At 44.3% G+C, this 10,856-nt stretch overlaps 1 protein-coding gene across 1 annotated transcript in view; it reads left to right on the forward strand.

The window, feature by feature from the left end:
- The window catches only part of Cep192 (centrosomal protein 192), a 111,004-nt gene extending 103,336 nt beyond the window's left edge, over positions 1-7,668 (forward strand). The window contains exons 44-46 of the mRNA XM_026401973.2: positions 502-628; positions 950-1,008; positions 7,298-7,668. Of these exons, the coding sequence (XP_026257758.2) occupies positions 502-628; positions 950-1,008; positions 7,298-7,436 (325 nt within the window). The 3' untranslated portion in view covers positions 7,437-7,668. The remainder of the gene's footprint in view (positions 1-501; positions 629-949; positions 1,009-7,297) is intronic.
- Positions 7,669-10,856: the final 3,188 nt, after the last annotated feature.

The raw sequence follows: 10,856 nt of genomic DNA on the forward strand, positions 1-10,856 counted from the left end.
TCCATGGTGTAGACCCAAGGATGTGAGAGGGAAGAGGATGTCAGGATGGCTGTCAGAACCATCCCTAGGACAGGAACTGTTGGAGGACCAGGTCTGAGTAGAGATCATGGATTTAGTCTTGTGTTGCAGGACCTGGGATGTTTTGGAGGTGTCCAGAGGGAGGGAGGGTGTCATGACTGCAGATAGGGGATGCTGCCAGAGGCTGCCCGAGCCTCCATACAAGTCAGTGTGTTGAGGAGCTCCCTGCAGCATGGGACTGCCTGGAAGGAGGGTCACTTGACTCTTGGGGAAGGGCTGCAAAGAGGTGAGCCAGGTTTACTAGGAGGGGAGGAAGGCAGCGCCCCAAGAGTGTCACCTAACGGCACTATTGTGAGAGCCCCCCCGTAGACATCACTCATGTAGATCAGGTAGGTGCCATTATAAGGCAGCACCACAAAGTTTGATAAAGAGTTTGTTATATAGGTTTCACATAGTTACCTTTCAAACTTTTTTCCAAAACAGGCTAGTGGACTTGAATCACCGAGGAGTCTATGCCCCAGAAGATGTGTACACATTTCTGCCAACCAGAGTTGGAGAATCAAGGACACTAAAAGTCAATTTGCGAAATAATTCTTTCATTACACATGCAGTAAGTTGGGAGATTCCAGTGGGTTTGGGAAAAGATAGATTCAGCTATTGGATAAACATCTTCCTGGTGATTAAAAGTACTCTAGAGAGTACATTTAGGTTTTAATTAATTAATTTCCTAAATGCCCTATACTGTATTGGAAAAAAAAAGTAATTGAAATTATGATCCTGTATTTAAAAATCAAAATTTTGTTTTAATATTTTAATTTTTAACTTTTTTCTGTACAATGTATCTTCAGTTAAAGCAATATAGAGTATGTTTGATATATGCTCAAGTGCCTAATTTGCATAACTTCATGAAGTATTTCCTGTTGAATTCCAGCTGAAGTTTTTGACTCCCCAAGAGCCTTTCTACATCAGACATTCCAAATACTCTTTGAGGTGAGTTTGTCAGAAATCGTAATGTTCTCTGTGGTGCAGGACTTGTGTCCCGGGAGTAGGGTACGAAAGAGCCTCCTCTGTCCTAGCCCCTGTTGTCAATACCAGTAGCACAGAGCTTTCAGCCCATGCATCTGCACAAGTAGCAAAAGGGAAGGTGCCTGCGAGGGCATGTGTCGGGGTGCTCTGCACTTGGCACGTGGCAGCCTGGCAGTATTGGGCCAGCATGTGATTTCTCTCACTGAGGATTTTGCCACTTCATCAATATCTTAATGATCTCATGCTTAACTTTTAGAATTCATGCTTCAAATGATGTTTTCACTGGTGGTATACTGAGAACCAAAGACTTAAATTTTCATTAATTAGGAAAAAACTTTTCCTGGTTAATTGGTAAAGCTTTTTATTGTATATTTTTCATTTATCATTCTTCAAATACCTTGTATTATTCTTACATTAGGGCCCTACTTCTTGTCTTCCCTCCCCTGACCTCTGAAATAAATGGGCTTATTGAGTTATTATAAATGTTAGTCAGAAAAAGGACCAAGTCCTAGTACAAGTTTTCATAAATCCCCAGCAGTAAGGCCAGAGCAGCTAGAAAATGTCTACCAACTCTAGAGCCTAGAGTATTTTTATAAACTCTGGAGGAAGGAAAGTTTTGCTTACATTGAACCACGTAGGCTGTAGATAAGAGAGGCAGAATTCAGAAAGTGGGCAGAGCTCTGGGATAGAAGGGTGGTCCAAAGGAGGAGTAATTGCTTCTTCTGGATGGCTTGGGGTGAAAGTCGGGGAAGCCCATGTATGAACACCGCATGTGGCCCTGCTGGTGATGAGGGTAGCCAAGGCTGCAGTGTGTGTTGGGGAGTGGCAACACTCTCCTGTTGGTTGGTCTGCGGCCTTTAACAGATTAACTTCCCTCAGCTCTTCCCACACAGCCTTATTTCTTATCATTCTTGCTGATTTCTCTTTTTCTATTTGTACATTTAAGTTGAAATCTCAAACAGGGGTATCACTATTTTCTAGAATTTAACAGTAGGGTTCCATTGGGCTTAGTACTAAAGAATCTCTCATTTTAGTGTTAGGGAGCTATTCCAGAAACATGACCTGTGCTGTGAAAGTACAAAACAATTCTGCAAGCATTTCAGGACTCCCTTTGACCAGCAGTGTTCTCTGAGAGAGGCTGGACAGTTGGCTTGGTCGAGGACTCTTCTCTGTGCTGCTTCCCTCTGTTCTCGCTGTCCTCTCTTCAGCGCCCTTCCATGCTCTGTTCTGTCAGACATTGCTATCTACCTGTGGGCTGAACACTTCCTTTCCCTCCTGGGAGACTGCCATAAAGGCAAAAACTTTAGATTTCATTTCTGCAAACTCAAAAGTCAGTGCATGTAGAAAATTATCATGTGTTTAATCTCTCTAAGCCTCAGTTTCTTTATTTGCAAAATGGAGATGATGCTTCTTCTGACAGCAAGGAATTGGGAGAGGAGGGGGGCGGGGGGGATAACAGTGTCAGAGCGTGTGGACATAAGCAGATGTTAGTGTCCTCCTGCTCCTCATCAGGTCTCTGTAGGTGTCTCTATTTATTCCAGGATTGATTTGTTTGTTTTGCAGTACTAAGGATTGAACTATGGGGTAGCTTCACCACTAAGCCACATCCCTATCTAGTGTTATTTTTCATTTTGAGATAGAGTCTTGCTAAATTTTCAAAGCTGGCCTCAAACTTATGATCTTCCTGCCTCAGCCTCTTGAATTACAGGTGTATGCCAACATGCTCAGCTTCTTATTTTTGAAAAATGACTTTAACAACAACAAGAAAAAAGCTTCTAAAAAAAAGTTCCATTTTAAAAAAAAAAGTCCTCTTGAAGAGCTTAATATCAACCTTTTTAAAAACAGTATTTACATTCACCTCATCTGTAGTTTTGGTAAAGAATCATGTTTAAAGTGGCTGGTTAAATTGCTGAGCTTTGTGTCACTGCTTTCTACTTCAAGGTTAGAGGATGAGGAAGTCAGACCCTACCAGGAGTTAATTAAACAGACACTTTGCAACTTTCGTCACTGAACACATTGTGGTTTCAGATTCTCCTTAGATATCGTATATTGTATATTTGTTTACTTTTTTTCCCATAGATGTTTTTACAGTGCTCTTCAGCTAGAATCTGTAAGCCAGATCACCTGTGTTTTGGCCTTTGCAGAAGGACTGGTCTTGGTCCGTTGCGGTAGTGTCGCAGTGGAGTGTGGGAGCTGGACCAGGCAAGCAGAGAGTTAGGAGGTGGGTTGGGGATGGATAATGCTTCTGTGCCAGCCAAGTCCATTTGCTCTGCTGTAACAGTACCATCACAGATGGCTCACAAATAACAGCAGGCCAAGATCAAGGTGGCAGCAGATTTGGCGTCTGGTGAGGCCCTCTTCCTGGTTCCCATTGGCCCTTCTCTCCCTGGGGCCTCCCGTGGGCACTCACCTGTGACCGGAAGATTTCAACATAAGAGTTTGTTGAAATTTTTAAACACACAAACATTCACTCGAGTGCATTTACTACAGTTACAGTTGGCTGTCATTTGAGGTCTCATGTTTATGGAACATGGACAGTATCTAAATTGAAATAGAATCAATCGTTAAGCAGGCTCCCTCTTTCTGTGTGAAGCTGCTTGGATATGATGGTGGTTTTCTGCTCTTCATGTAGATTCTGCCTGCTCCATTACAGACATGGTGGGAGTGATGAGAAATCCACAACTTTGGCATGAGATAGCACCTCTTTAGTTTCATCCTGTTCGAGTTTTGAAATGGAAGTTGTCATCATTTGGAAATAGAGGTGTTTGTGGGGGTGACTGTGGACTTGCTGACCCAGTGCTGCCCTAAGTCAGAGTCTGGGCCATGCTGACAGCTTCTGAGGAAACTTCCACACAGGAACAGACTTCTGAGTTCAGCAGACCATGGGAAGTTCAGATGAGCCAGCGTTTTAAATAGCATCACAAGATACATTTTGTCTACCCACTTCAAGCATACTTAAATTTAAATTTGCCTTTAGACTTTAACACCCTGAAGACAAATTAAAATGAGATAGTTTTGTACTTCATTAGTGGCCAGGTACTTACGTTGTTCAAATCGAGAGTTTCCTAAAAGTGTTCGTCAACACTCACCATCACCATGTGACCATGGGGTGGGTGCACATTGTATACCCCATTATATACCCCAGCAGGGGCTTTCACAGTGAGTGAATCACAACATCCTGTGTGAAGCACTGACTGTGACCTGTGTAGCCAAGAGGAATGACACACCCATAGGTGGCGTGGATCAGGTGGAATGACCGGCTTTCTCCCCATCCGGAGCAGCAGGACAGCAGCATACAAAGTGAAGCAGCGGGCACTCATTCTTCCTGTGGGTTGAGGGCTGTTGTGTCTGTCCCCAACACTGGACACTCTGGACAAAGGTACTCCTAGAAAGTGATCGCTAAGAGTGACAGTTGGCTTGCTCTGGCAAGTGGAGCAAAAGCTGTGTTTGTAGAACCCTGAGGAGCAGTGCCCGTCTTTTACTGATCACGTTTTCTTCTTACTAGCACATGGTCTGCTCAGTGACACTTCTAAGCACGCTGTAGAATGAAGAGGGCTTAGTGATCTGCAGGTCACAGCACACGCTGGCCACAGCCTCAGGGCCTGCTGGGCTGTGTTGGCTAGTCCCCGCACTCATGGGTACAAGTGGTGTGTCCCTCGGGCTATCTGCTGACTGCAGCACATAGAGGCAGACGAGATCCCGGAAGTCACAGGAGTTAGGCCCAGTGCAAAGGCGGGGCTATTTCACCCCCATAAAGTGATAGAATGGGAGAAACATTGGTAACATTTTCTTGGATAAAGATTCTTTTGGGGGCCCTTAATTGATCATCTCTTGTGTCTTTAGAAAAAAACTTGTTCATGTTTCCATTGAATCCCCAGATCCCCCTTGTAATCTGTGGTTCTGTGCACATCTGTCCTCGCTGAGGTGTTGGAGCCAGTGGGTTTCAACTGGTCTGTGCCCCATGTCCACACCCACAGCAAGCTACTGGCGAGCTCCTTCTGAGCTGGCAAGCCCCACTGTGTCATTTCAGAGGGAAGGACGGTTCACACAGAAGCCACAGTCAGGCATCATCAATGAGCTGTTGGATCTCTGCTGATGGCACAGGAACAAATCATTTGTATTTTTTTCAGTTTCTTTGATAATGATGGTACCTTGAGTGTACTAATATTGCTAGCTTTTTTCTACAAAAATTGCTCCTTTGAAATTAGAGGTGGGGGAGAAAACTTATGAAGACAAATTAAATAGATAGAATTGCTAGGTTCTGCTAAGCCCTTTCTGTGTAAGCAGGGCCTGTGGGGAGTGAGGTGGGCTGGTGTGTGTGGTGCTCTCCGAGTTTCGGCTCTGTGTATGTTTGCTGTCCTGTCAGTCATGAGCTACTAAGAAGATTGAACTAGGCTTCCTGTGAGCTTGGCAGACTTTTCTTGTTTTCCCACATATATGAAGAGGCGGATGAAACAGTTAATAATGGTACAAAGTAGTGTCTTAAATATGTCCATCTTGCTGGGGGTATCGAAGAGAGATGTTAAGCTCATGGTTCTTTCTGAATTGCATTCTGGTTAATTCAAATATCTGTACTTTAGGTTATCAGGTACCAAAGGGAGGTGACACATTTTATCACAGTACATTTTTAAAGACCATTTCTTAGTTGAACATAGGATACTACTATGTCCTATATTAAAATTCATTAATAATGGGCTCTTTGAGAGATTTATTTTGGGCTACTTCATTATTTCCAATGAATTATTAGTGATAGAGTCTCTTAAGTTGGCAACTTCTGAGTGCTGAATGCTAACATGACAGACAAAATTGTAGTTAATTCCATGGACTAGATTTCATTTAAAAAATAAAAAGCACATTAGCTTTGATATGGTGAAGTATATGCGTTTGAAGAAAATAACCCAGACTTTAAGTAAAAATATGGAAGTTGGGGATAAGCTGGGTGAAACAGCACTTGCCTCACATGCATAAAGCTTTGGTATTAATCCACAGCTCCACAAATAATTAAGAAAGAATGTACAGGTAGCCATAGAGATACACATCTGTGTCTTTGCTGTTCAGACAGATGTGAAGTCAACCCTCTGAATCCATGCATTACCAACTATGAATTGAAAATATTCAGAAAAAACTGTGCCGAACATGTACAGGCCTCTTATGATCCCTAACCAGCTCAGTAAAACGACTACGTGTGTGCATATTATTTGCATTGTGTCTAGAGATGACGTAGTAGAGGATGCACACAGGTGAGAACTATATGACACTCTAGCAGGAACTCCAGAGCTTCTGGGCTTGGGTGTCCGTGGGGTCCTGGAGACAGAGGGATGCCTGCGCCTGCTGCAGGTAGGTAAAGATAAATATATATATGTCCTTATGCAAGGAAAAGGGCTGGAAGTCAGTTTTCTAAATCTCTATCCCTCAATCTGGGCTTCGTCGATGTCAGGAAAGACAACAAACAAGAGCATATGTCACTGTGACCCCCCCACACACACACTTGAAGATGTGTGGTCTGGGAGGACACTAGGGTGAGGTGCCTTTCTGTGAGGAAAAGTCTGAAGGCTCTTGAGACAATGGAGACAGAAAGGTGACGACAACATTTAGGCTGTATGTGAAGTACCTGTGCGGCCAGGAAGGCATATTTGGGGGGACAGTTTTGTGGACATAAACTCCCCCCAAAATAGCTTTTAAATGTGGACACTTATTGTCTGACTCTGCATAAAATAAGTTAGTTTTAAGGCTCTGACTGAGGTTTCACGTGATTCTTAGAGCAAAACTGCACAGTGATGGAAATGCAGGGACAGCCAGCTGTCCTTCCGGCGTGGCGTGCTCCCAAGTTAAGAGTAGCCTGAGCTCTGGGTCTTTGAGTTTCTCTTCACCCTTCCTCAGGTGGACAGTGACCTGTTTTTGCAGGTAGCAGGAAGCTCAACATGTAAGAGGTCAGACCTCGTTTCCCTTTTTCTGTTGAAAAGCCAGGAATATAGATGTGACACTATTTCAATCCCATTTTATTTTACCTTTCTATGATGCTAGGGATCAAACCCAGGGGCCTTATGCATACTAGACAAGCTCTCTATAGCCCAGCTACACCAATTTTAGTTCTTTCTCTCCTTTGTACCAGTTTTTTATTAAATAATAAATCCAAGAAATTAGAAATGGATTTCTGCAGAGAGTGACTTGGTTCTCATCAAGCTGGTGCTGCTTGGGCCATGCAGACGGCTGGTCCTGCTGACCTCACTGCTGCCGTTTCCTTCCTTTGCAGAGCCCGGCATTACATCCACATCCCCGTGCACTTCAGGCCAAAGTCCGCTGGCAAATTTGAAGCTTTGCTCATTATTCAGACAGATGAAGGCAAGAGTGTTGCTGTGCGACTGACTGGTGAAGCCCTTGAAAAAGATTAACTAGAACTCATTTTTTTGTAAAGTAAATTACATAAGTTATATTTTTGCAACTTCTTTTTTTCTACACTACGATTATGCTGTTGTATATATTTTGTATGATAAATTGATGTGTACAACTGTAGATATTCTTGGTTTTGAGAAGTTAACCCTGAAGACCTGACTAACATATCATGTATCCAGTCCACAGAATTGTATTAACTTTTCAGGGAGAAGAGAGTTCTATTTTTGCATTGATGATATATTCCTAATAAATATGGCAAATATTTTAATGTGATATGTCCAAAAATAAACTTAATTTCCATTGAGCCTTTTTGTGTGCTGTCATATAAAGATTAGAGTATCGCCTCATACTGCTAGGGATATCCAAGCTTGGAGTCTGTTCTCGATTTTTCTCTGTCACAGCTTCCTCTCCCCTGAGAAGCCTCATCTTGTTTCCTTCTGCCTTTAGCTCATTGCCCACAGTAGAAAGCACAGATTACCTTCAGAGCTGCTTTTCTCCAGAGCAGGGGTGGGAAGGGGTGGGTGGAGCCCTCCAGCAGGCTGGCAGCCCTCCAGCCCCCCGCCCGGAGGCTGTCTCCTGTCCCTCCCCACGTGGAGGTCTTCACTCTACCTTAGAGGCCACTTTGCCATCAGGGAAACCTCTCAGACCTGAGAGGCCCTGCGTGCCCCAGATGCTGCCTCACCACTGTCTTGTGACTTAGTCAAAGCCCTGGCTGGGTGTCTGGCCCTTGTCCCTCACATTGGCTCCCTGAACAGTGTCCTACAGCTGTCTCCACCATTTGCCCCAGCAGTCTGAGCAGCAGCATCTCGACAAACTCCTTGGCTCTGGAACACTCTTCATCATAGGCAGAGGTGCACACAAAGTTCCTGGGGCCTGGAGGCCCTCATCCCCTGCCCTCCCCTCCATCCCCTGCTGTGCCAGCCTCCTGCCTTTCCAGTGGAGCCAAGCTCTTCTCCAGAACTTTGCCTGGCTGGCTCACCCTCACCACCCTCTCCAAGGCAGTACCTTCCTTTCCCTCTTCGTGTGGCACAGCTCTGTGTACAATCCCTCGTCTCCACCTCATGCCTTTCTTGCTGACTTGTTTGCTAGTTAATTGTCCGTCTCTTGTAGGGAACAACCCTGGAAGAAGAAGACCTGGCCTTCTGCCCAACCTGTACTCCCAGCACTTGGAGAGCACCTTGCACAGCACGGATACTGCCGCTGGCTGCCAGCGTCCAGCACATTCACTGTGCTCCCCCATTCTGGAAGGCTCTCTGCTCACCATCCTGATGCAGGTGTCCAGCTGCTCCTTCTCTCTACTGCCAGCAAGTTTATGCTTCTTAGGAGGGTCTCCACCCTTCCCTCAAGTATTTCTTACCTAGCTTCTTATCAATGTCCTCCACACACATTTCCTGATTGTAAGAAGTGATTGATTTCTGAGTACCTGCAATGTGCCAGGAGTGCCCCACATGCCACTTAGTCATGCTTAGTTCTCAATAACTTGATAGACGTTGGGCCTTTTATGGCAGGGAGGCTGGGACAGAGCCCTTCCTTCTGCTACAGCCTCCAAATTCGGCAGCAGCCTCTTGGACAGACGGGTTTATAGGGGTAAGAGGTGGGCCTGGTCTGGCTTATGAGGTTGAAACTTGTCTTTAACAATGGAAAAACTAAACTTGGAGAGGTGAAGTGACACAAAAATCAGTTGAAAGAGTTTGAGCCAAGACTCTAACCCTACTTTTGCTGACTTTAGCGTCCAGTTGCAGAGAATAGAGATGACTCTGGGCAGAATTGAGGAAAATGGAACATCTTGTGGGGCTGCTTTAAAGGTCTGATTCTTCTCTGATGATAAAACAGCCCTCCAATTGCCGATGGATGTGTTTTGCCGGTTGAGCTCATTGGAGTCCACACAAGTGACGATGTCTCTCTCATCAACCAGGTGGGACGTTCAGCAAGCAAGACCTGCACCTCCACAGAACTTGGTGATGATGAATATGCATCATTAACTGATCCAGTTTATCCATAAATGAGATATGGAGTAAGAGTGTGTCTGTTTTTAGTAGTCAGTTGGGATGATCTTACCTGATATGCAGTGCATACGCTTTATGGAACGTGGCTCTCTGTGTGCTGTTAACGTGGGCAGAAAAAAATTGAGAACAGACTCCAAGCTTGGATATCAGGACCATAACATTGTATTTGCTCTGTTCCTTAAGTGACTGTACTCCCTTGTCTATTTAGTGTTAATTTTTTAACTTAATACTTAACATGGTAGGTTATTTTATAAAGGTTTGATTAAAAACCTCATTCTGAAGTCAAAAGCTATTTGCCCAGCCTCTTTCCAGATGAGATTATCTTTCCAGTTAATCATATCTTAGAAAAATATGTCTTTTCCATTTAATGAAAACTTACCATGTCAGTTCTCTAAAAGGTGAATTTCTTAGCCACTACACATTTTGGATAGGATGTATTGACTTTGCGCTTGTTCACAAACAGCAGCAGATTCATTTGCTCTCCGATAGTTTCACTCTCCAAATTTTATGCAAACTGTAGCTTTTTAGGTTTTCTACTTGACTGTTGAATTTCATGTGTCGCTATGAATCCTTCCAACCCTAGGTCCTGCTTCTGGCCAGTTCATGCATGTGGTCATTCTTACACAAGTATGGTGCTCCTTGTCCCCAAACCTCTTCTTAAATCCACATGCCACAGGACCATGTTTGGGGAAACTCTTTTCATTACTACTTCCTCCGTCATTTTTGGGGGGGATAGGGACCAGGGATTGAACTCAGGGCAATTGACCACTGAGCCACATCCCCAGCCCTATTTTGTATTTTATTTAGAGACAGGGTCTCACTGAGTTTCTTAATGCCTCACTGTTGCTGAGGCTGGTTTTGAACTTGTGATCTTCCTGCCTTAGCCTCCCAAGCTGCTGGGATTCCTGTCATTATTAAGAGGCCAGGAACTAAACATTTCAAGTATTAAATTTATTTTCCATAAAGATGGATTAGTTAATTCATATATTTTGTCTATATGACATTTCCTGTATTACCCTAGTCTGGGTAGAAGAGTGAGCAGGTAACTTTAAAAATGTTCGTAGCTGTACTATTCTAAAACTAGTCCCTGTGAGTATTATTAAAGAGCATGGTGGGGTGTGGCAGGCAGCCTCAGACGGTGCGTGGTGAGCCCCACTGGACAGCATTCCCAGCCTCCTGTAACCCCCTCTGTAACTTGTCTCTAACCAGGAGAGTGGCTCAGCATTGGTGGACATGCCACTTGCCTGATTAGGTCACAAGAGTCTGACTGCCATGTTGTTGAGGAGGTGTCCCACACACAGGCTGCAGTGTGGGGTCTCGGGGGTCATTAGGAAGGCATATTTCACGTTATACTAGAACCTACTTTTGAATAAGATCCAGTAACTAGAACTGCCAGTTCTCCCTGAACTGACC

This window comes from Urocitellus parryii, chromosome 13 (genome assembly GCF_045843805.1).
Source record: "Urocitellus parryii isolate mUroPar1 chromosome 13, mUroPar1.hap1, whole genome shotgun sequence".
Lineage (NCBI taxonomy): Eukaryota > Metazoa > Chordata > Mammalia > Rodentia > Sciuridae > Urocitellus > Urocitellus parryii.